The sequence below is a fragment of the Rhagoletis zephyria genome, unplaced genomic scaffold, assembly GCF_001687245.7.
Source record: "Rhagoletis zephyria isolate East Lansing unplaced genomic scaffold, Rhagoletis_zephyria_1.1 Rzeph_scaffold_00108, whole genome shotgun sequence".
Taxonomy (NCBI): Eukaryota; Metazoa; Arthropoda; class Insecta; order Diptera; family Tephritidae; genus Rhagoletis; species Rhagoletis zephyria.
This window is the reverse complement of record NW_016157192.1, coordinates 287035-314241: the sequence shown is the minus strand read 5'-3', so window position 1 is coordinate 314241 and position 27207 is coordinate 287035. Positions and strand designations below refer to the sequence as shown.

Genomic DNA, 27207 nt, shown 5'->3' with positions numbered 1-27207 from the left:
ACCTTTGGATGTTCTATTTTATACCAAAAGCCAGAATACCATACGTACATGGAAAGCATATATTTCACAAAGTCAATTACATGAATGCAGAGTTAAGTCTCGTAAAAAAACTTCAAACTTGATTTCTCAAAATTTTAATCTTTACACATTCATGTTTCTGGAATGCGGGGAACGATATGTACTTGCCGATTTGTTTTACGTCTCGGTTGCTCAGCAAATAGGTTACTCGTTTCTGTAAGTATTTCACATAGATTCTCTAAAACAAATTTTCGATGTATGCTTAAGATGCAAAAACTTAAAGGTAAATTTTATAAGAAATTAAACAGACAATTTATTTAAATTTGTAGTAACCCCCGAAATTCAGATGAATGCAGTAAAGAAATACTTACTAAATTAATCTTGTACTGCTAGAGGCTTCATAACCCAGAAAATTTGCACCGTTTATGGTGAAAGGCATTTAGTATCAAACTTTTAAACTAAAGCTTTCTTAACCCTTTCAGTAGAAAATTTCAACCACTGATTCTAAAAATTTTAAAATATGTGTACCGGCTAACTTTGTATCGTTCATTTCAAAACTCACATCAACAAATATGTAGAGCTTTGAGCTTTGCCGTCATTCAGGGTCCTTGGTAATGGTCAGTGATATCCTAGGTGTTTAAAAAAGAAAGTGATGTCAACTATTTTTATTGTGTGCTTTCATGAAATATATTTCAAAACTATAAATAACACTGTGCCACAAAAACAAAAAAATTTCAGAACACACGAAAGAATCGATATACTAACGAAACTATGAGCCAAATATAGTAAAACTTAGTTTTTCTCTCTGACGTCAGGATTTTTTGTTCTTTTTTGTTTTTGTTGTTGGCCTTTGAATTTTTAATTATGAATCATTTTTAACGAGCTTGAGGTCCAGCAATTAAATAAAACGCAAAAACTTTGTTCTATTGATATTTTTAATTGTATTTTGTCAATCTGAGGTCATCTTTAGGACTGTAAATATACATACAAACACGATAACTTATTATTAACTTTAAATTATTACAAACATACACTAAACACAACTTACACTCTTGATTGTGCCTGGTGGACTGATTAGGCGTACAGAAATAAAAGTTAAACAAGTGAAATTTTAGGCAAATGAATATAAACATAAGAAGTAAACAATTAAAAATACCGTAATTGTAAACAAAAAACATACAAACAACAATACACGGAACATTTAGCAGGTAGACAATAGTTGCGTTCCAGATGCTTCAATTCACGATTTGCAGGAACAGCTGTTTTCTCCATTAATAAACCTTATGGGAGGTGGTCACCTGGAACGACTTCGTGTAAAAACCTGCAAATCGTGAAGCATCTGGAACGCAACTAATATGTATATGTACAAGCATATGTAGGTACATGTAAAAGCACAGCATCTTATTGTTATTTTATGAAGGTATGTTGGGGAAACGGAACGAATGTTGATTATGGAAGGCGGAACGGAACACCTACGTTGAGGATTGTTGTTGCCGGTTTAACATCAAATTGCGATACACATGTGCACAATTGTCTGTGTCCGTTTTAAAGTTGATCCTTCTCTCATTAGGGGTGTTCGTAATGTGTAACATTTCCAAAATATAGCGTTTATTATAGTTCTTTTTTTCCTATAGAATGGCAACATTATCGAAATCGGGATAGTGTCCCGTATCCCTACAGTGTGCTGACAAGGCCGTCTTATTGTCAGTTGAGCTGTTCCTTAACTTTATATTTGATTTATGTGCGGAAATCTTTGTCTTGAGTTTAGTTTTAGTTGTCACTTGTTTAACTTTTATTTCTGTACGCCTAATCAGTCCACCAGACACAATCAAGAGTGTAAGTTGTGTTTAATGTATTTTTGTAATAATTTAAAGTTAATAATAAGTTATCGTGTTTGTATGTATATTTACAGTCCTGAAGATGACCTCAGATTGAGGTCGAAAAATCGACAATTAAAGATATCGATAGAACGAAGTTTTTACGTTTTATTTAACTGATGGGCCTCGAGCTTGTTAAAAATGATTCATAACTTAAAAATCAAAGGCCAACAACAGAAACATAATATGTTTAAGCGGAGAGCACACCGAAAACACAAAGACACGTCAAGAGTCTACAGAAATATTAAGGACCATTATGATATAAACACCAACAAACGTATCAAAAACTACCAACGCATAACACAACACATGACAAAGCTGTCGGAGGCGACGAAGTTCCTGGAGAGGTGCGGGAGAACAGGATTAACTCCCAACTTCATTGACAACGCTACGAAAAATATACTTTACATAATCAACAATAATACCAGTAACAAAGCATTACCAACAAAAATCACCAATTCAGTTTCCAAATTCATCAAAAATGTTCAGACCAAACTACTAAACCTACTCATCAAAATCAAACATGAGCTGCTTGGAAAAAAGGAAAAGGAGGTAAATATCCTAAAGACGCAAATAAATCAACAACTAAACACACTTGACTCCACAACATTTTTTGAAAGTGAAAATCTACTAACAAAAAAACTTGCTGCGGATATTAAGAAGACACAAACAAACAAATACGAAAAACTAAAAGACAAACAGAAACAACTTTTAAACATAAAGGGTGTACCAGGGTGGTTCTGCAACACGTCAACTACGCAAATTTCTAATGACATTCAGTGGCTTCTTTCTCTTGGTCCTAGATTTGCTTCACCAACAAGTAATAAAGAATTTCCATTATTTCAATTTATAGCAGATGGGGAAAACTGCATTCAAACAATTAAGATAAAGAAAAACAAGAAATCGAAAGAAACAACTTGACGACACTAATACGTGACCATCTCAATAAGAGAACAGAATCAACGAGAGATAAGTTTATTCGCGATACTGTACATTCCACAAGAACATTTTTAAAGAACAATAAACACCTTTTAGTTCTTAATGCCGATAAAGGGAACGTAACCGTAGTTATGAACAAGGTTGAGTACGATACAAAGATGCAGTAAATCGTCAACAACATCTGCACTTACAGAATTTTGAAACATGAAAACCAGTAAATTACAAGACAAAAATAATGAAATATTGGAGAGATTATATAATAACAAGGTCATTGATTTAAAAGAAAAGAACAAGCTTATTTGTAAAACAGCCAATTCACCAAGAATCTATGGTTTACCAAAAATACATAAAGAAGGGATACCCCTCAGACCCATTTGTTCGTCTATCAAGTCCCGTCCTACAATTTATGCAAATACGTTGTCAATATCCTTAGAAACATTACAAAATCTTCCAATTACAATGTTAAAGACGCGATTGATTTCAAGAACAGGATTGAAGATACTTATATATATGATGACGAAAGTTTAGTGTCGTTCGATGTTGTTTCCTTGTTCCCAAGTATCCCGGTGGATTTGGCTATAAATATTATTGCTTCGAAGTGGGATGATATTAAAGAGCATACAAATTTGTCTAGGGATTTATTCTTAAGTATGGTAAAATTTTGCATAAAAGATAATCGATATTTTAAATATAATGGCAAAATATATGAGCAACTGTCAGGAATGCCTATGGGCTCCCCAGCTTCACCAGTGATAGCTGATATAGTAATGGAAGATTTACTGACCAAATTTGAAAGTGATTGTTCCAATAAACCGCGTCTCCGAACCAGGTATGTGGATGATTTGTTTGCCATAATTCAAAGAGAAGATATAGACAAAATGCTTACTTTATTAAACAGCTACCAAAAGACGATTAAATTTACGATAGAAATAGAAAAAGATGGAAAACTACCATATCTGGACACCCTAGTAATCAGGAAGAACAACCGATTAAAAATTGACTGGTATGCAAACCTACGTCGACGGGGAGATTAATTAATTATAATTCGAAACATGAGAGCAAAACTAGTTTAAATACCGCAACCAATTTTATTAGAAGAGTTCTCACTACTAGCGACAAATATTTTCATAAAAAGAACAAAAATATAATCCAACAAATTTTGGAACAGAACGAATTCCCCTCTTGCTTAATTAGGAAACTCATTCAGAATTATTACGTCAGGACCGATAAAGAAAATACTTATAATGAGAATAAAGTATACAAAACCGCTACATATGTTCCGGGGATATCTGAGAGGATTAAACATTCTAATATATATGATAAAGAGAAGGTCCAACTAGCATTTACATGCAGCAACACACTAGGAAAAATGTATAGCAACACTAAGGATAAGATTCCTAGATGCGAGAAATCTGACGTAATATACAAAATCTCATGTAATGGCAACGGGTCCCACTCATGCCAAAAAGTATATGTGGGGACAACTAAAACTATACTCAAGACAAGGATTTCCGCACACAAATCAAATATAAAGTTAAGGAACAGCTCAACTGACAATAAGACGGCCTTGTCAGCACACTGTAGGGATACGGGACACTGTCCCGATTTCGATAATGTTGCCATTTTACAAGAAGAAAAGAACTATAATAAACGCTATATTTTGGAAATGTTACACATTACGAACACCCCTAATGAGAGAAGGATCAACTTTAAAACGGACACAGACAATTGTGCACATGTGTATCGCAATTTGGTGTTAAACCGGCAACAACAATCCTCAACGTAGGTGTTCCGTTCCGCCTTCCATAATCAACATTCGTTCCGTTTCCCCAACATACCTTCATAAAATAACAATAAAATACTGTGCTTTTACATGTACATATGCTTATACATATACATATTGTCTTACTGCTAAATATTCCGTGTATTGTTGTTTGTATGTATTTTGTTTACAATAACGGTATTTTTAATTGTTTACTTCTTATGTTTATATTCAATTGCCTAAAATCTCACTTATTTAACTTTTATTTCTGAACGCCTAATCAGTCCACCAGGCACAATCAAGAGTGTAAGTTGTGTTTAATGTATGTTTGTAATAATTTAAAGTTAATAATAAGTTATCGTGTTTGTATGTATATTTACAGTCCTGAAGATGACCTCAGATTGGTCGAAATACAAAATACAATTAAAAATATCAATAGAACGAAGTTTTTGTGTTTTATTTAATTGCTGAGCCTCGAACTTGTTAACAATGATTCATAGTCAGGATTTTTTTTCAAAAGACTTCGAAATTTTAAAGATATGATTAATTCAAAAAATTATTTAAAAAAATCAGTGCAATGTAGAATAACAATATGGGCACCAAATGAAAGAGAAAATTCCGTTGAAGTTAAAAACAATAAAGTTTTTTGGTTTACAAGGACGAATAGGTATTGAAAATGCGCTTTTAATAAACTTTATCTTTTCAAGTTAATAAAGTTTGCAGGACGAAATTCGATGATGTGGTCGTATGTACATATATTAGTCCCCAATCAATAATTTTTCCAAAAATAAATATTGGAAATTTTGGATTTTTAGGGACAAAGTTTTTAAAGGACATTTTCTATACCCATTCGTCCTGATGCACCAAAAAAATTTATTCTGTTAGAATTCTACAGAATTTTTTCTTATACTTGATACCCTTATCTTTATACTACATTGCACGAAATTTTTAAATAATTTTTATAAGTAATCACATTTTTTAATTCCAAAGTCCTTTTAAAAAGTACTGACCTCAGAGAGAAAAACTGATGTGTTGATTTTTTTAAATATTCGTAATGATTTTCTATAAAAATACTGTTCAAGCTTTAACCACATAATCCACAGTTACAAACTGTATACAAAATTTAGGAATATTCCACACATTTTAGTTTTTTTGATCTGATTCTTTAGAACATTTTTGGGTATGCAATTTTAGCCTAATGCAAGTTTCAAACGGCTAAAAAATCACGTTGATTTATGAGAATTTTTTTTTCCATATAAGCATGAATTTCTTATGAAACAAAATGCCGGAGACCGCAACAACAAAGTTTCAAAAAATCAACGCCATTTTTTGTAAATTACACTTGTTATATAACAAAAAAACCGCAAAAGAAGTATCCAAACAAGAAACAATTATCAAAAATTAGCGCGATTTTTTAGCTGATTGAAACTTGTTGTTGTTGTTGTTGGCTTCTGTTTTTGTTACGGGCAACTGTTTGTTTACTTTTTCGCTTTTGGGAGGAGCGCCAGTTTTTCTCTTTGGCTTTTATAACAATTAAAGATTTTTCTTCCCTTTATAGTTTTTAAAAATAAAATACAGTCTCATTCGCCTTCAACAATTTTTCCGGCTTTCCACTGTTCTAGTTCTATTTAAATTTTAAAAGACTTTCAGCATAATGTCACTTGCACTTCGTACAAGAGAGTTGCCACATTGAACAAGATATGTTCGATCACGAGATAGACTTTCCTACTATCAGGAAATATTAAGTTTTTTATTTTTTTTAAATCTTGCGATCAGCGAAAAAAATATTATTTTCGGGAAGGCAGTAAAGATTATGCTGTCTTTTAGCTGCATACTATTAACATTTTTATTTATTTATTAATTTTAATTTTTTTTATATTTTTTATGCTGCTTTTCTCGTACGTTTCTTAACCTTCAAACTCTAAGTATTTTTATAAGACTATTTATTAGTGTACATATTGATTTCCCAAAATTTTAATCTTTACACATTCATGTTTCTGGCATGCGGGGAACGATATGTACTTGCCGATTGGTTTTACAAAAATTATTTAAAAAGCAGACGCCTCGGATGCTCAGCAAATAAGTTAATCGTTTCTGCAATTATTTCACATAGATTCTCTAAAACAAATTTTCGATGTATGCTTATGTAAAGTTTATAAGAAATTAAACTGACAATTTATTAAAACTAGTGTAAATATTTATAAATTACAATTGAGGAAGAAGATGCAATAATGGCTCAAAGAGAGATGTGCCCTTTTTACGTAAAATGGATCAATAGAAAGAAGTAACATATGAAAATAGCGGAAATTTGTTTAGTCAGCGCACTTACAAAAATACTGTTTTTGTTTTTGCCTTGAGTTGCTTCTCTCTCCTTACTTTGCAAATAGCGTTGTTGTTGTTGTTGGATTTTATACCGTTTTATATGTAATACATTTTTCGAAATTGTAATTAATGTAAGCAAGTGTGTTTATATATGTATGTATGTCATCACCATTCTATTGAAACAAGATTAAAATTTTTTTAATTTCTTTGTTTTATGAAAAAAGGACACATCTGCCTCTTCCCTTTTTCGCATTTTTTGAGCAATAATATGGAAGACATATTTTGTTAGTATGCAAGTTGGAATGAGAATATAGAAGTATTAATGGCTATCAAAACCTTCTTTTATTTACTGCAACAGCGCAAAAGTTATCACACATCAAAAACCTTAAACGCTAATATTTATGTATCTCAAAAAGCAGTTTTAACATAAGTGCCCTTATTGTTTCTAATTCCTCAATTGTATATTGTACATATATTAAGCTTAAAAATAGTTTTTGTAAATATCTATACTATGCATTATGCATATATGTACATACATCAACAAAAAATTAAAATCTATATGCATGCATACATGTGTACTACGTATGAAACATATTCTCAATTTCAACTTAATACCACTTTTGTATTTTTATTTTTTCTCTTTCTTTTTCTTTACTCTTTTAATGGATTTGTTTGGCATTGGTTACGTCACTTACTTGCACCAATCTATCACTACCTCCTATAAATCTATATATGTACCACTTCCATTTTGATATTACCTACAATAACTACTACATCAACAACAACCGTTTGTTGCTGCTACGTGTGTTACGAATCTGAATATCGCTGTTACAAATTTTGTATGTATGTTAAATAAAAAATAATAATATTTATTAATATCAAAATATTATAAATGTATTTTTATAAATATTTTATAATTTGAATTTAACCGCTTTTACCGGACTGCCTTAAATACCATACCGCTCTTATACCGGACGGCTATGGTTTCACTGGACGATTTCACTGCGATTTACTGCTTCGACTGTTCGACGAATTTTTGGAATTTTTTCGGTGTATGTGTAGACCTTACGACAGTGCTGTTGGTCAATAACGAGAACAATGGACGCAGCGACTATTTGGGCCACTATGCTAGCGTGCGCCCTGAAGTTGGCTTACTGACTTCAACTGCGCGCACCTTCATACAGGAGGGCGTAACCACCGAGTACGCCACGCAAGTGGTGGGCACCATACTGGACAATGGGCGTTTGTATGCGCAGTACCTTAAGAAGAGTTCACGCGTGCTTTACGACAATGGCCAGCAGCAGCCACATCAAACTGCCGTGTTACCCACAGCCATTACCAGCTGGGTGGGCGATAATTTGGAGTTGCAAACGAAATCACTGTTGGAGAGCCACAATGATCTGTTTAACGCCGATCAGCCGGATTGGCAAGACATCGATGATCGTTTGCTAATCGATGGCAGTGCTTTTGTTGGCAACACGGATTTCGTTGGTTTAAGCGAAGGGAGAAAAAAACAGCAAAATTCAATCTCCACTGCTTATCCGACATTTCCTTCCACCCACATCACTACAAACTTTAGTAGTAGCAGCAGTAATAGTAGTAGTAGCAGTGGTCGCAACGGTACGCGAAATTGGCATGCCGATGTTCCCTTGCACAAAGCGAGCCGAACAGGACAGCTGGAGGAGAATGCGCGCGAATTGGAAGCGAACAAGGTTCTCCCTATCGCCGACTTGCCCACGTACACAGTGCGCAATCACTTCTCGCCGAGTGGTTTCTCAACAGAAATGAACTTAAATCAGGTACATTTGCCCCAGCATCCGGTAAGTGGTGGTACTGGCGAATCCTCGCATATATACAAAAAATTTGGCAACAATGAGTTGATACTCAATCGCTCGCCAAAGCTCTATTACCAACAGCTGATGGGTGCTAACGGTGGCATTAGTAGGGCTTTCAAAGCCGCACCGGCAGAAGCCTTTTTAAATCGGCAGCTGTCGACCACCACTTATTATGGATTCGCGGACTTTACGACTATTGTTGGCGACAGTGTGATTGTCTTCTCGCCCAGCACCTCCACTGAGAACCTGAACTTGGGCCATGTGACGTCGATAAAAGGCGAGGCGACTTTGGACGCCATTGGTGACATTAACAAGCCTCAGGTGTCTACAGTCGCTATAACAGTGGCTATAGCACCAACGCTAGCTGTCAACACACAGTTGCTATCAACAATGCATATAGCTGATCCGAATAAGTTTACTGAAAATAGCATCAACCTTGAGGCCGGAGCTGCCTTGATGCCATCACAAATACCAGAAGAAATTACGTCACATGAAGTGGCATACAGTGCGGAAGAGAAAGCGACAGCATCGGTTGCAGATATGGTGAAAAGTAACGCACCCAGTAGCATTCAGTTTGGCGGAACTGAAGCGGATAGTAAATTGAACATTGGCGAAAGCCACCTCACTACCAACATGCAGACGCTTGCGACATACTCGCGTCCATCTGATCAAGAAGTTTTGGAAATATACGCCTCACTGTCACGCGCAGAGGCATCACGCAAATCGGCCACTACAGCAGCAGCTGCACATTTAGATGTAAAAATTATTACTGAGCAGCTAGTTGATGAAAGCAAAGCTATCTATATGATGGAAGCCACTTTGCAAAGCAGTGAGCCGCGCAGCACTGAAGCTGCCACGCCTAATGCAGCGGTGGATATTGCTCAGCCCAGTACCAGTTCTTCCGGGAAGATGTTAGGTGGTGCAACCACAATATTCTTCGAGGACGACCCTTTTGCCAACTTCGTGGAGCCCACAACTACCGCCGAAAGTGCAAAATTAGACTCCGGTGCCACCATAATGGAAACCACGGATGTTTCGGAGCAAGATACGTCGCAAATTGGTTACGAAACAACAACAACCAGCAGTGATACAACCAAAGAGGAGTACGAAGACGTGGATGAAACAATCACCATCGAACCACCAAAAATTATTACTTTCCCGAATAATACTAAACAAAGCATGGAGGGAGAAGCAGAACGGGATACTGCATCAGCGCAGGAAGCAGAAGCGCAACCTGCAGACAAAAATGTGCCAGCCGTTCAAGTAAAGCCAACGTCCAAAGTCAGCGTATTGGAGATCAACACCGACGACGATGTGGCGGTTATAGATGATTGCACAAGAACTTCCCAAGTTTTTCTTACACAAATTGCCCAAACAGTAACCAAATCAAGCGCTCTGTATGAGAAGGGCGATGACGGCGAAATGGCCAAACCCGGGACGCCACTGCCGCCAACCTTTGACATTTTTGAAACAACCAAGTATTATTGCATAAAACCTGAGGCAACAATAGTAGTAACAGCAACCAGGGGCCCAACTGACAGTTTTACTATAGAGGAGGAGGAGGAGAAACGAACGCAAGTGCAGAAGCCACAGGCACAGGATGCTAATGCAGCGGAAGTTACCGAAAATTCCGTGAACGCCACGAATGCGGTTTCCGCGCCTAAAGCAAGCACAGTAATCGAAACTACCAGCGATGCACCTAATGAGAGCGAAACAACATCAAGCGCTGCTCAAAGCGAAATAGAAAATGAGGAGGATGCAAATAACGATGCCGATATGGACGTCGACACTGAATTAGAAGACGCAGTCTATTCGACTGAAGAGGAGTCAGGAGAAGAGATTGAGCTAATTTATAAGACGCTCTACACGACGTACACATACTTGACCACCTTCTTTAATGACGACAGCAAAACCAGTATCTCAAGCCACACGGAAGTGCTCACCAACGTTGTGACATCGACTTTGGATTTGGGAGCCAAAGAAATAGAGCCAACCGCCATAAACCGGCAGACAACGGCAGGCACCTTGCGGGCAGAAGATGGAGCCAAAATGCAGCCACAGCAGGAAGACTCTGCAGGCACTTCGAAATTTATACTGCCCACTGAGTTGGAGAGTATTTTGCGGGAAGGAGAGCATACCAGGGAAAGCAGCGCCAATGACTACAATACGATCAACGAAAAATCTGAGCAAGCGACCACGTTTTTGGATGACAATAAACTACTCAAGACATACTTTACCACCTACACGTATTACACGACCATATTTGTAGACGGTGAGACGGAGCTCATGTCTAGAACGGAGGTTTACACAAACTTCGTTACAGACTCCATAGCGGCCACAGCCGTGCTCGAATGGAGTAAGTCGGCACACGCACCGGAAGTTAGTATTGCGAAGGAGATTGGGGAAGGAAGCAATTTAAATAAAGTCAATGAAACCAGCGAAGGCACTGCCAACGACCATCAACTATTGAGCTACAGCACCATGATACGCGGGCATGCCACCTCCGCATACAAAAGCCATCCAGAGCCAGATCTTAGTAACTATACATCCGTCATGCTGGTGACTGACGTGCGTTCGAGCAGCTCGAACGGTGACCATCACATCATCAATCAAAAACAAGGCTCCTTCGTAGACGACCAAATAAGCTCGGAAAGTAATACCGATGAAATAAGACCGTCAGCCACTTTACTGCTGCAGACAAGCTTCACCACTTTCACCTACTACACGACAATGTACAACAACGATGCGACAAATGTCATAAGCCGCTTGGAGACGATTACTAATCTAGTCACCGAGACATTGCAGGCAAGTAAAACCGAAAGTGTTGAGGAAGCTATGCTGCCCATTACATATTTCACCACATTTACATACTGGACCAAGCTCGCAAAGAATGGCGAAATCACGACGCTCAGCCGGGAGGAGACAATCTCCAACATTGTCACACCGACCACTCTTACACCTATGGGCGCTTCGATTGCGCCCAGCATCTTGCTGCAAGACACAAATTCAAGAGCTGAAGCCGTAAATTCAGCGAACGATGAGGTGGTACAAATTGCCAGCGACACGCCTACTCCGTCGATTAGTGTGCCAACAAATGAGCTGCATGTGGTCGAAGTAAACAAAACCAGAGTGTTTGAGCCCACGACCTACTACACAACTTACACGTATTATACCACTTCATACGATGGGGACAGAGCGATAACAGATTCTCGGTTCGAAACAATAACAAATTTGGTGACGCCTTCTATAATTATTTCGGCTGCAACCCCAGCAGTTGAGGGGGTTGGTACTGCCACCAGCGATAATAGCGCGCCAAATGAGGGAGAGGGTGCTAATGACGGCATTACACCTGCGCTTTTAAAAGATACTCCTTTGCTGCTTTACGATTACAAAAAGATTATTGACTCGGACGGTATTAGTACACTTCACTTCACCACGGAGATATTATCCACAATCGCTGCCGATGGCTCGCCGTCCGAGTTCATTAGCAGCACATCGAGTTTGTATATTGACGAAGTCAAGAAAGCGCTGCTGCCGAGCACTAACGGAGTAACGGTGAATGTGGATGGCAGCACTGCGCGCCAGTATAAAACGGGGTTGGTACGACTGATAGAGGGCACACGCATCGGCAACCGCACAACCACCCTATATCAGTCCAAAGTTATAGGCACATTTATAGAGAACCGTTATGCTCAAATTATTGAGAGCACGTCTAGTTTTATTTTTGAAACAAAGAAATTGAATGGCAATAATATCGCCACTGGTGTGTCTATTGGACCAACTCTTACAATGAGGTCATCTCCAGAGATAGAAGCCACAAAAATAGCAACTCTGGATATACCAGCGGTCCGCACAAGTATTGCGGACACTGGCTCGGAAGAGAGCGCCACTGATTTGCCCACAGATGGTGAGGACGCTAAAGAAGATGATGAGGACGAGGATGGTGACGATAACAAAGCCCGTTTGCCCTTCCAATCGAAGAAACGTACTTTTACGCCAGTAATACGGCCATTTGCTTCGCGAAATCGACCGCAGTTTGCACCTAAGAAGAAGAACGGTGCACCAAGTAGCGCTACAATTATAACACGCCTTGATTTCACACCAACTATAACTGCTACACCTGCGATAAAATCCAGCGGTCGTTTTAGCACGAGAAAAGGCGGAATTTATAGCAGCCCTGTATCATCAGGCACTTTTATTGCTGCCACTGGTTCGTCGTCTCGTCGATCCTTCGGCAGACCTATCAAGCCCTCACAGGTAGCTGGCAATGGTGCTGGGCTGAATTCCCCCGCATTAGCGTCCACTAGTGGGTTTGGAGGTGGTAGAAATAGACTTTCGCCTTCCACTCGTCCAACGCTGCAGTCCTCTACACGTCGCGCAGGTGTTTTGATACGGCCTTCATCTCCTGGTAGCTTCCGACCAGGTTTCTCAACTCCCTATGCTGGAAGTTCACGCGGACGCATTAAGCCAACAGGTTTGGGGTTGCTTGGCCAACAAAATACCCCAGCGGAAGGCATAACTACTTCATCGCCAGATACAAGCGGCGAAGAAGAGTCGACTACACTGCAGCCAGATGAAGGCGAAAATGAAGAGACCTCTGCAGATGTCACACGCCGAAGTCAAAACCCATTGTTGCGTTTTCGCAGACCAATAAATCGCCCAGCTGGTTTTACGCCGGCCAATCAGCGTACCAGCAGTTCTAGCGGTGGCGCAATCTCGCCTCGGCGCAATCCTTTGACAGCTCGTGCTAGATCGGAAACTACTACGCCCACCACTACAACGACAACACCCCAACCGCGGCCACGCAGCTTTCAACGACCACAAATCGGAAATATACCAGGCAAACCACGCCCACAAAACAGTCTCTTTCCGCCACGGGGACTGCTCCAAAAGCAAACAAATCAAGATGCCAACGAAGCCAAAGAAAGTAAAAAAGATGAAATCACTGAAGGAAACGTAGATGGAGATGATGATTCGGAGTACGACGATGAAGACGAAGAAGATAACGAAGATGATGCCTATGGTGAGAACAATCGGCGTCGTCGCTCTAGTACCAAACAATCTAAATCGTCGACTAAGTCAGTGGCTTTAAAATCTCAAAAAATCTACAAAAACTCAAAGCCTTTTACAAAATCTGAGCGCTCGTTACGTGTACGCCGTGAAACCACTACCTCTTTGCAAAGGCGCAGTAATTTTCGTAACAGATTCCGTCGCCCGAAGCTTACATCCACTGCCGAGGAACGCAATTTCACTGAGGACGTCGAACCAGAAACCTCCCCACCACCCACCACAACAGCAACGCGTCCACGGACCAACGGCCGTTTTGCTTCACGCTTCACGGGACACCACAGTACGCAAGCAGCCACAACCACAACAGCAAGCACATCAAGCCATCGTACTATAAGACCCACGCGACCCACAAATGGGCGCGCACAGTTCACATTGCGAGAAAAAGACACCACCACAACGCAGAAAGTTCTGACGCGCCCTGGCACTAATAATTTCCGTCGACCACAAACTGCGGCTTCTTCCCGACGTACACCACCGCCATCGGCTGGAAACAGTCGGCGTTTAAAATCTTACAACAACAATTTGTCACAGGACACATCCTCCCGCAGTCCATCGGCGAGGGGACGCAACAACTTAAGTCGTACGCGCACAACAGTGCGTGGACGCAGCCGAAATGACTACAATGCCGATACGGTTGAGATACCATATGACGGCACAATCACCGTCACGCACGTCATACCAGCTGAAGTCACGATCCCAGTCGTCAATGGCAAGTTAACAGAATACAAAAATGTTGTCACGGCAAAGACGAGCACCGAAGTGTTGGGTCCGCAGCAATACACCAGTTTTGTCGGCGGCAACGGCCAGACTATGTTGGCGTTGACCCGCGAAGACTCCAGCATAAATTTCGGTGGTGCTACTGAGATTACACAGTTTGTTCTGCACGAGTCACCGACAACTACTGTCATCTTCACACCAACAACAATACGTGGACGCAAAACATCGTTTTCGCATGTCATACCATCGACGGTTTATTCAGTGGAAAATGTCGTTTCCACATCACAGCCTCAAATATCTGCGAATGCACCCTTGGCCAACATCTTACTATCACAACTGCTGCTCGGCAATATTGGTCTCCCGGCGGCGAACCCCTTGCTTGGCGCATTTGGTGCGGCAGTGACACCAGCAGCGAATCAATTGGCGGTGGGTGCACCGGGCACCCCAGCAACGCCCGTTACTGAATACCGCACACATACTTCCACCTACGTGACCACAGTTTTCGAGGGCATGTCCACCATACTGCCGGTGACATTCCAGGGTAAAAAGATACTTACCACCGTCTACGATACAACCGCACAAACAATAACAGCCACAGAATTTGTCACCGACACCATTGTGACCACACCGACGCCACAACCCCTCGTAGCACAGGTACCGCAGGTCAACAGCTTGCTGTTGCAACAACTGCTGTTACAGCAGCAACTGCAGCCGCAAATCGAGACACAGCAACCGATACTACATTCGGCGGCCCCGCAGCTGCTGCTGACAGACAACCTACAGGATCTGGACACAAACAATATACGATCGTCTAACGATAATGATAACGACATACCCGTCGTCGAAGAGAATCAGTCGAACAAAGTGGTCCGAAAGAAGTCACGCAAATCGGGTAAGTCACACAAGCGGAAACACCAGTCAGTACCGGAGGAAGCGCCGGATGGCTCTAGCGTCATTACCCTGTATGTCTCAGGGCGACGTCCAGGTGAATTCAGTACTATTTTGAGCACAGTGCCCTTGGGATACGAGTCAACTCTGCATAAGCGCCAAGCGCCTGGCGTCGTGAAACAATCTGCCAGAATTGATTCCGTTAATGATTTTTACTTGACGGATGGTAGTGAGATTGTGGCGGAATACATATTACCAGAAGAGCTGAAAGAAGCAAACGCGGTGCCTCAAATCGACTTGAATATGCTCGAGAGCGGCGAAAATCACCTGCTTGACCAAACGCAATCATTAGAGAGTATTGTCGGCGACGTGGGTACTTGGCTCGCTAAAAGCACGCAATTACATGACGGTCAAACAGCGCGTAAACTGCTAGCCACCAGTGCACTGCAGAGAGAGGCACTTCAACATGTCGAAAGTCGTTTGGTAAGACGACAGCCGTTGCTCGACAATTCGACGGACAAACCGGATGAAAGCAGAAAATACTATAATTTTTTAGTTTAGCTGACCTTACTGTGTTATCATCCCCATGCCAGTTCAAGGTCATTAATTTCGATTCAAAAAGCCCAAACTCAGCTAAAAGTAGTTTGGATATAGGTATTTATGAAAGGAACAGCAGTAAGAGCAGCAGTTCACACATTAGCAGCAAACGCATGAAGGTGTACGACATCAACAGAGGAAACGGCAGAGCCAGTAGCAATGACGCGATCTTTCGTAAATACTTGGGGAATAACATAATATACACACATGATTTCAATTTCAAAGGAAAGTCAACTCAAATACATAAAAACCAAATAACGAAATCAATTAGATGTAAAGACATTGTGTCTGCTAAAAAATCGAACCACACATATGCCATAAACAAATTAAATCATACTATTAATCAATGTAATATGTTACAGAATAGGAGGAGAAGGAGTACCACGCATTCGATGGCCACTGGGAAACGTGCGAAATTAACTAGCGAAAATTCCACAACAGCAGCAAATATTGACTATGAAAGCAAATCCGCAACTGCGAATGAAACAACAATGATTTCAAGCCGCGCCGTACGGCGTAGGTATAATAAGGTGCTCGTCCGACGGCAAAGATTGAAAACCGTAACAGCGGAGCTGCCCGACAGTGAAGCAGAAGAGGCGCTCACTGCGACGTCTACTACTACAACTTTGCCTTTGCGAAAGATCATTGTCATCAAACAACAGCGCCGGCGACCGGTAGCGAGGGCAGAACACAACCTGAAAAATAGAACGGATAAGGCAAATGATAGAAAAGTCTTGAGCGCGCAGAGTTCTGTATTTCCGAGCAACTTGACAGCTATCGAAAAACATAATGATAGTATTGGCAACGCATCCGCATCGCCAGTTGACATAGGCCACACGACGACCCCAGTAAAAAGCAATGTCCAGAGCCACGGCCGCAGCCGCGTGGTGAGAAAACGTATACATCGCAAGCTTCGTGTATTTGAACTAACAGGCATGGCTAATCAAAGCGCCATATCAACAACAAAACCAACAGTGCAAGTTAAGCCACAGCTGGCATTCACTGGAATAGAAACTGGAATAGAAACTGGAATAGAAACTAAAGCTGCAACAGAAATGGTGCCCATAATCCTCGACTTGCAAACAAGAACCAAAGAAAGTGTGCGCGAAATGACACCATCACGCACGCGGAAGAAACGGCGGCGCAAGAAACAGGGACGTTCGCGGATGAGCTCACAGACCCAAAATAAATCAGACAAACGTGAAATGCAAACAATGAATGACAAAGCGTCATCACCAATTTCACTGTCTATTGCACCAACTAAAGCCCTACCAGCAATTTCAAATGTTTTATCAAATGCCATGCGCTCGATGAGCAAAATCTATGCCACGGTTCCAGCATCGGTAATTAGTAGTAGCGACGCTGAAATTCAAGCAACGCCAGCACTCGAAACCCAAACATACATTAAATACGAAGTCGCTACCAACGTGCAGTATGTGACAAACGTACGTGCACGCACCTATACATATGTTGTTGATCGCGTGCACGAACAACAACATCACGTCGAATCTTCCACTCTGGTCCGCATGCAAACGCAGATCGTACCGATTACAATGAGAATAACACTGACGCTAACTAATGTCTTAACTCAGGCCGCGCCAACAGCGGGGCCAACGCAGTGAGAACAGGTGACGACTGCAATATGCATGTATGTATGTATATGGAAAGACCATATCGCACACTTAGATCTAAAGTACGATCAACTCAAAAAAAAAAAATTATACCATTTTTTGCATTAATCAATACATAGCGCTTATCTCCAATGAATGCAAATATTTTTTCTTCATCATTATGCTTATATACACTAACTAAAAAAACTCCTGTTACACCTGTTTTTGTATTAAACAATTGCGTTGAATTTTGAGTTAGCTCACTTTAGATCTAGGTGTACGATATATACCCGTAAATATTGAGTGATTTTTTATTCAAATAAAATGACTAACTAAATATTATTTTGTCTGTGATACGATTAATGCATAGTAAACCACAAATGCGTTCGTTAGGATGAGATTTTTCGCAGATATATTCTATTTCAAATAAAATGGCTAACTAAATGTTATTTTGTCTGTGATACGATTAATGCACAGTAAACAACAAATGCGTTCGTTAGGATGAGATTTTTCGCAGGTATATTCCATTCCTTTGACCTATGATGTAGAACAATTTTAAGGTGTTTCCTCAGAGCTTCAAAATTAGTACGATGCAACTCTACAGAGCTTAATTCAAACTCGAGTCAGTGCCATTATAAATGCATGTGGATGCAAATTAAGATATAATAAAACGTAACTCTTATCTTCAGAGGCATATAGTGAAATTTTGCAAGCAATTTCTTCGTAAAAGTTTTTAGCTGTTAAATTCTCGCCCAACGGCTCTTTGAATCTTTGTGAAAAACTCCTTTGACAAAGTCTAAATGTTATCCAAAAATATTAAGCTGATAATTTAACTGGGAGTCGCCGAAGAAACAAGAAGCCCATAATTAAATGTGAGGTTTTAAAAAATTTTTGGGGCATTTTAATTATACTTAAATACATAGCTATAAATAGCAAAATATTATTTAACTGCATTTTTATTACTTTGCATAGAACTTCTTTAAGTTCTGGTTGAAAAGACCCGCCCTCTGAATACAATACTTATGTTTGAAGTCAATCTATGCTATAATAAAACTGAAGAATTCGAGTCTGTACATTGAAAATTTCTTTAAAAGAATTACCGAAGGTGATGCAGGGAATGTAATACACATTTGAACCATTTTTAGAGTGTTTGTCTGCTGTTTATATGTTTGCTACTCTCTAATCTCCGGAACCACTGAATGGATTATCTGGGGCTTTAACTGGCGACTAGACTTTCTACTTTGGAATGAGTAGACAACTGAGAACTAAAGTCCTCTCTCGTCATACAAAAATCACGCTCTATAATAGCGCCGTCAGAATGGGTATTTGTATGTCACTACCGGAAAAGCATGCGAAGTAACCCAACGTCTCCACCTTCTACTGATTTTGTTAAAAAATCTGTGTTAAGACAGAGATGTCAGATGGAGACTTCAAACCATATCCGTCTTGCCGAATTTCTTACCATCGCAGTCTTAACATCAGCTGTCATTTCATAGTTTGACAACTCAGTTTTCATTTTACCGCGAATTTTTTAATTTAAAACAAATCTTTAGCCCTCAAGTTTGAGTTTTTCCAAGTTTTCAAGGCTTTTCCAAGTTTAAGGGAAACCCCTAAATAGTTTTGAGATTATATCCTCGGTAAATAAACAAATATGCTCTTAAATATGCTTCATCAATAAAGTTTTATTAAAATGTGCAATATTTTATTTATTTGTATTCAATAACTAGCAGAGCACCCGACGGGGTGCAGCCCAGTCACCTGCAATATTTGACTTTGCGATTTATTTATAACATGCCAAAGCAAAGCCTTAAATAATAGTGAAGCCTTTTAAATTCAAATGGCAAGCCTGAAGAATAAGTGGGACTCTTGACAGAAACACATCGTCACCTTTGCCACATCCAGTAATCATTCTTGCTTCAATTATATTAGTCATAATTTTCTTTACTGCCAATCTAGCTCCCTTATTAAGGTTGAGTGTATCAAGGTAACCTTAGAAGAATAAAAGGCGCTCCAATTTTTAAAGTGAGATTATGTGTCACGTGACTTATGGTTCCAAAGTTATGGTTCTCTGAACATTTGCCGTCTATCAAGCAAACTCTCATCCCTCTTTAGTTTATCAAAGGGATTTCCTTCTAGCTGTGTATTCGCAATGGTTCCACGTTTATGATCCTATGGGAGGTCCCACGCTCCCTGGTAAACTCTCACCCCCTTTAAGTTTACTATAAATACCTACTTTGCTAATTTCTCCACTCCAAATATCCATCTCATGTAACTTATGATCATGGTCGTCGAGAGAAAACTCGGGCTCCGGACTGAAATATCACGCGCCCCTGCACATAAATTGTATTAATTTAAAAACATGTGATCAATTGAGAGTTTTCTATGTAGGGTCTCTTTAACGTATAGAGTCAGAAACAAATCGGAATGTATTTGTGATAAAAGCCTATAACGACGGAATAATTTCTGGCGGAAATATCGAAAAATTTTTTTAATTAATTAGCACTTTTTATACCCGAGCGCTCTCGTGCAAAAGGGTATTATAACTTTGTTAACATAACGTTTGTTTGTAACAGGCTAAACGAATCGAGATAGATATAGACAAATGTATACATAAATGATCAGAATGAAAAAAGAAATTGATTAAACGGAGACTGTCTGTCCGACCGTCCGTCCGTCTGTGCACACGATAATTCGAGTGATTTGGAGAAATACGAAATCTTCGATAAATCAGTAAATACTGAAGATAATTTATACAAAATTGATGTTTGCAATAATTCTTTAGCACAAAACAAGTTTATAATAAAATTTTGGAAAATATTTGTACAAACTCGGAATAATTATTGGGCTTGCCACATAAAAGCAAAATGCTGAAAATTAAATTTCAAAAATGCTTGAAATACTAATTTACACAAAATTGATACTAACAACATTCCCTTAAAAAGAAGTAATATTATTTTGGAATTTTGGAAAATGGGCGCGATACCGCCCACATATAATTATAAGAGTTAGTCGAAGATGTTTGAAATAGGGATAAAACCACCCCTGCTTAACATGTAGTGGTAGTTTTCGGAAGGGGAAAAAAACTATATTTAATAATTGCGCTGGGTATGTTCGGCCCCGCCCGAACTTATACTTTTTTACTTGTTATATATGAGCTTTTCTCACTTTCTGAGAAGCAAAGTATTTTATGACTACATCAAAATCCAACTGCTTTGCCAGAGCTGCTTCGATACAAAGAGAAGGTAGCGTATCGAAATGCGCTCTTGTTTAGAACACGAGCGATGAAATGTTCTTTACTCTGGCAATCACACTGAAGGAACAATCAGCGCTAGCTACAGTAACAGGTATTGGCAAAATATTCGCAAAGCGACGCGAATGTTCGGAAAAATGGTTATGGAAAGGACGCGCATTGTTTTCATTCGAAATTGAATTGTAAGAAAGCCCGGCCGGGGGGATACTCAAAGTATCGCTAGGGAATACTCGATTCTACTTATACTCGAAAGTACACGCTTCGTCCAAGTACATGAAGAGCTGAAAAATGCCAATATCCTATATTGCAATGGGGTTACTCGAAAGTGCTGAAACAGGATACAATAGGTAATGAGAAAGCTCATCGTTTACTTGTGTATGATTCTGTTTCCCAGCGTTTCAAAACGAATTCTAGAGATGCTTCCGCAAATCATGCTCTGCTTCTACATTCGCTAATTCGATACGACTTTTGTTCTCCACTTACGTGATGTCCTTTAGTTTTAACCCTAGCAAGGTCGAGTGGTTCACATCTTGAACAATTTTTTCAATTTTGTATTCAATACACATGAAGTTCTTGTACACGCGTATCAAAGTACAAAAAGTACTCGGCATTTGGTAGATGTACTCGATGAGGGAAAAATAACATTCCTCACCCTACTCGACCACTCAAAAGCGTTCGATTCAGTTAACCACAGTATCCTAACCACAAAACTTCCAAATTGTTTGGTCTTTCTACTACTTCAGGGGTGGGCAAGGCCGAGGCCGAAAAGAGCCACATGTAACTTCTACATGCTACAAAGAGCCACAAAAAAAACAAAAATTTTATTTTTAAATAAAACTTTGTTACGTAAGATTGATATTAAAGAAAATTCAAAATATGCCTTTGGCATTCTTATCCTGACACAGTTCACTGACTAAACGAATAATTACTTACTTCTTACAAGTTAAATTAGCCGCATTTTACTATTTTAACTTCCAAACCATCAAATTCAATTTAGGAACTTGCGTAAATTCCAACCAGCTGTTATTGATCAGCTGTTTTCTTGTTGGCAAATTTCTCTTAGCAAAAATTTTTACAGCAGAAACTAGCTCAAAATGAAATGTCATTTTGCTCTCTCGATTTCCCCTACTTTGTAAGTTTTTTGTGTACGCGAACACAAATAGCTGATAGTTTCTATAACTTTCAATAATTATCAGGTACGCGAATGCAACTAATTGTGAACGGTGTTTTGACTTTACGATTTTCATTGTAGAGTAGAAAGACTCACAGTTATACGTTGTATGAAAAATTGAAAATACACGGCACGCAGCTATTTTCAACAGCAGATATTTTAAATCTGGTACTTGTTGCCGGTTTTATGAAGTATGCAAACGTATATTTAAATAATTTCAAATCGGCGAGTCTTTTTTCAAAATCTGCTTTAAAATATTGTGCAATATTCTTTTCTAGGCGTGGAAAATGATGAAATATTCTTTTTTTGAAATCATGAATAAAAAGACGTAGTTTAGTTTCAAAACTTAAAATAATTTGCGACAAATCAAAAACATTTTTATTCTCACCTTGTAGAGGCAAATTCAAGTTTTGCGAATGTTGCATCATATCAGTAAAGTCCGTTAAGTCAGAAAGCCAATTTTCAATCCCCAATTGCGGGTAATGTTCCGATCTCAATTTGCAGATATGTGAATAAAAAGAATAAAATAAAAAAACCAACCAAAATTTTTACCTTATATATAAACGACCTACCAACAACTATTACCAATATGAACTCCCATTTGCACGCCGATGAAGTGCAGGTTTATCGGCCATGTAAACTCACTGATATACCAGATTATGTTCATAAAATAAACCAAACACTATGCCATTTTAATGAATGGGCCTTGGGCAATGGTCTAACTCTTAACCCAAAAAAGTTCCAAGTTATTTTAATCTCTAGGAGGTCCCTAGACACTTCGACGTTTCCTAAAATTTTAATTGGGGGAGTCAGTATTAATTATGTGCAGACGGCCAAACATCTTGGAGTCGTTTTCAACGAAACTCAAACTTGGGACAGTCACATAAATACAGTCATGGGTAAGGTTTATGGAATGCTTCGCGCGCTTTGGTCCACATAACATTTTACCCTCCCACATTCACCTCCTGATCGTTAAAACATACATAATTACCTCGTTTTAGTATGGTTGTGAAATTTTTGTTAATTGTGGTTATGCATGTGAGTATAAGCATAATGTACTGTTCAATACTGCTGCTCGTTACGTGTTCGGAATCAAGGCAAGAGACCACGTTTCCCATCTTGCGGAGTCTATCTACTCCGTGCCCCTGAATAAGCTCCTCCAGTATAGGACCCTCTTACTTTTGCACAAAGTCTACTACCTGCAAGTACCTGAATACCTCTACAGTAGAATAACGGCCACAAAATCTGCTAGAAACTCTAAACTTCTTCCTGCTAGGTACAGAACACTGACGTCCGAAAGGCAGTTCATGGTGCATGTGACACGACTTTGGAATTCTCTCCCAAAAAATTTAAATTCTATAAGTAACATGAGTATATTCACAAGCGAACATCACAGATATAATAGCACAAAATCAGAATATTAATTCATCCGAACTTAAGTTTTTTGTTTTTTTTTTTTGTAATTTTCTATTCTTATTGTCCTATAATTTGTAATTACTGTTTAGGTCTGTTTTTCTTTCAGCCCATAGTTTCATTTTATTTGTATTGTATGTTCGTTATTTTAACAATTGTAATCGGATGTGACTATCACTATTAATTATAAGGTTTTGCCTTGTTGTGTTAGGATTGAAACACTAAATAAATAAATATACTTCTAAGTACTGGTATCGGACCATAACTACATAACTACAACTACCATAGATACAAATGTTCGTATGTTTTCACACCAAATTTCAAAGTCATGTGACTTACGGTTTCGAAGTTATAGCTGATTAAAAATTCCGCGCCCATGGGAGGTGTCCCGAATTTATTTATCGGAGCCCATTTTTCATACCCTATGTTATGTCCGGGGTTACTGTCTAGTCATCATTTAAATCCTTATAAATATCGATTCAGTACTTTCGGAGATTAGTGAGTTCAAACAGACGTACAAAAATTCTAAAAATGGTTCAAATGTATTCTGTTACATTCCCTTCATCACCATCGATCATTCTTTTAAAGTTCCAATGTAAAGACACGACTTTTCTACAGTATTATTATAGTATAGATTTCATTACCTGCAAGTTTATTGGAGTCAACTTTTACGAAGTTTATCCAAGCAGAGGATAAATGAGGCATTGCAAAATCTCAACTTTCCAAATTAACCAACGGCAGAAGCAACATGGAAAGTAGACATGAAAAAATTACGGCAAACTTAAATTTACATGATGACGTACGTTGATGGAATGAGTTTATAAGGAATGATAGCACGGTGCTACAAAAAAAAAATCTCGAAATAGTATACTCAAAACAAAACTTATGCCGATTGCGTTTCTACCGAAAAATGCAACCTTCTCTTTGCCCTCTACGCACAAACACTAAGAAGAGGGCGATGAGAATGCACAATTTTTTGTAGAAACGAAATCGCTATTAGTGTCGGTTAAAGGTAGCTTCGAGTCAACTTAAAAAGGTTTCTTATAGTTCCTGAACCCCTTATTTTTTTAACCATTATTTTCATTCTTGATGCACTTATCTATTAAGAGCTTAACTATTTTTCATTCGATTTTAAAAACCATGTTTTGAAAAGGGGATTTATTGGCCTTTAAAACAATGTTATTAGAGTTGGCTTGTTGAGAGTTTTCATCGAGTAAACTTAAAAAAAACTCCTATTTTTCTAGTATTTCAACTTTGACCATCGCTAGTTGCGAAAATTTCTATGTAAATGCATGAAACTATATGGTTTTCATCTAAAATTACATTTACTTTCGAGAAAATTAATACCTCACCTAATGCAATTGCATACTAATTGTCGAAGTAAAGCAATTTAAGTAGAAATCGTCACTAGACACGAATAAAGGCGCGAACTCAAAAGTTTACCGCGAAAAAAGAGTCTTAAAGAAAACTTCTGCGCCGTCAACTAAGTTACGCGTCTTTCTTCGCCGAAGTTTTTCTTAGCCGCCTTTTTCCGTAAACTTTTTTTTACGCGTCTGTTTTCGCCGTCGAAACACTAGCGCGCCTTTATTCGTGTCTAGTGACGAAATACGTTTTTGGAATTTTTTATATACATGTGCGTTAGGCGTATTTTATGATATATGGACATTTTTAAAAAATATGTTCTAGATGCTTGGATTGGGATATTTTTCCCAATTCCACCTAACAATACCTGGGATCAAATTTGGATGACGAAAAGTCGGCGCGGAAATCAAGTAAAGGTTGAAAATGTACTTACAAGGACGAAAAATCGGTTTTTGTAGATTTTCTTTAAAAAGTTTTTGTATATATTAGAGTTTTGATATATTTTTAATACAACATTTTAACTTAGTAAATTATCTGTACAAACGATCTATATACATTGACAACACATAACTTCCGAAAATCAGTTATATGTATACATTAAAATGTTTAAAATTTTATTAGCAATTATTTCATGTATATAACTCAATTTCGGAAAAATTTTCAGTTATGAGTTGTCAATGTTTGACCATCAATATTATAAATTTGGTTACAAAGTAACTAGGTTGGAGGGTTTGCGACTTAAAGTAAGTATGTTTTTTACATGTAGGAAATGTTTTCCTATAGGACTCTACTTCATTTTTGTAAGACCTTTGTTGAAACCCTTCATGAATTTAACTCCTCTTTCCGCGGTGTCATTAGGGTGCCGAGTCGCTTATGCTCTTACCGTTCGGCTGATGCCAGGAGATTCTTCGTTTTGTCCTAGTTCACCACTCATTCTCTTTGCAGAACAGGCTAGTCCTTATTTTACAACGCTTTTATCAACTTGCAATGTTGTGTTCCAGAAACTTTCAATGTTGTGGATCCAGAAACTTTCAATGTTGTGTCCGACACCACAGCAAAGCTTTGAAAAGCTCCTATAAAAAAGCATAGTGAATAGGGCGAGGTAGATGACATCTAGATGTCGCCCTATGTACTACGTTTGCTACACCGGAAATAGACGACACGCCATTTCTTTAAATAAAATTAATTGGTGCTCGTTTGTATGTACATACATATGTAAATGCATGTGTGTGCACCTTTCTATTAATATCGTTGAATTATTTTAATATCTATTGCAAAATTTTATTCAGACAGGACTAAAAAGTAGAAAATAAATAATATAAAAAAAACTTTTTAATATACAACGCTTTTATAAATGGACTAAAAAGTAGAAAATAATACTTCTCAGTCCCATAGAATTTGTTTTGATAACTTTTGATTTTGAAATTTTAGCAAAAGTCATTATAAACAATTTATGAAATTGAAAATGAAAAGCGTGGGGCGCATGTAATACACTTGAATTGATATGAAAAGTAATATATGAATGTATGTATGTGGGTATATGAATAACGACCGCTTAAAATCGATTTCAAAGTTCTACTTTCGCTGTAGAAATTTTAGGTCTACGTTATGTAGTTTGACTATTGTCAACTAAATCGAATGCTTTGTAAGTGAAGTGACTTGTGGACCACTTGAGGTATAGGTTTTAGGATCAGTTGGTAAGCACTTTGGGACCAGTTGGTAATTAGTTCGTGGGACCAGTTGGTAAGCAGTCGGGGACCAGTCCGGGAACCAGTTGGGATCCAGTTTGGGACTAGACCGAAACTACTTACCTTCGGACCAGTTGGGGATCAGTTGGTCTTTTTAAGCTCAAGTGGCCGTTTTAAGGGTAATTCTTGGGCTCCTGCACTGCCGCTCGGGGTTTCTGCCTTCTACGGTGGTAATTTTGGGCCGGGTTGCCTGTTTTGGCGGATTGTTGTGCTGTGTGCCGCGTATTACGTGTACCGGGTACCACTTTCTCGAGCGAATTGCTCTGGGGAACCTGTTGTGTGAGTTGCTGGCTTTTTGGCTAGACTTTGAGGAGGGTTTATACACGCATATCGGCGGTTGTTTTGGCTCGCGAGTGTGTTGGTGTAGGTACTACATCGGTGGATCCATATCCCGATACGGGGACACTGTTCTGAGCGGCGGGATTGTTTTTGGGGGACCTTTCCAGGGGCTGCCTGGGGGGTGTTCTGCACCCAGCGGTTTTTAACCGCCTTGACCGCTCGTTGAGTCGCCGGCGTTATAGCGCGGGCTCTACTTTGAGTCCTACCGAAACCGGGGCTCCATTTTACAACGCTTTTATCAACTTGCATCAACTTGGATCCAGAAAATTTCAATGTTGTGTGTCCGACA

General features: G+C 38.9%; 2 protein-coding genes across 6 annotated transcripts in view; both read left to right on the top strand.

Moving 5' to 3' along the window:
* Window positions 1-27207, top strand: part of LOC108377602 (uncharacterized) — a 380884-nt gene that overhangs the window by 152062 nt on the left and 201615 nt on the right. The window contains exon 3 of one of the 5 annotated variants that reach the window (XR_001849341.1): window positions 7981-17653. The exons of 3 other annotated variants lie outside the window; for them this stretch is intronic. The gene's annotated coding sequence lies outside the window, so the exon portion shown is untranslated. Of the gene's footprint in view, window positions 1-7980; window positions 17674-27207 lie in introns of all 5 variants that reach the window. One more of the 5 variants, XR_001849339.1, reaches the window with a different exon arrangement.
* On the top strand, window positions 1830-3830 carry LOC108377642 (uncharacterized). Its single transcript, XM_017633918.1, has 2 exons — window positions 1830-1854; window positions 1931-3830. Exon 2 carries the CDS (start codon window positions 2037-2039, stop codon window positions 2814-2816), a length of 780 nt encoding a protein of 259 aa, XP_017489407.1. The 5' UTR covers window positions 1830-1854; window positions 1931-2036; the 3' UTR covers window positions 2817-3830.

Coding starts and splice junctions, on each gene's coding strand:
- LOC108377642 (XM_017633918.1), top strand. CDS start 2,037: ATGATTCATAACTTAAAAATCAAAGGCCAACAACAGAAACATAATATG.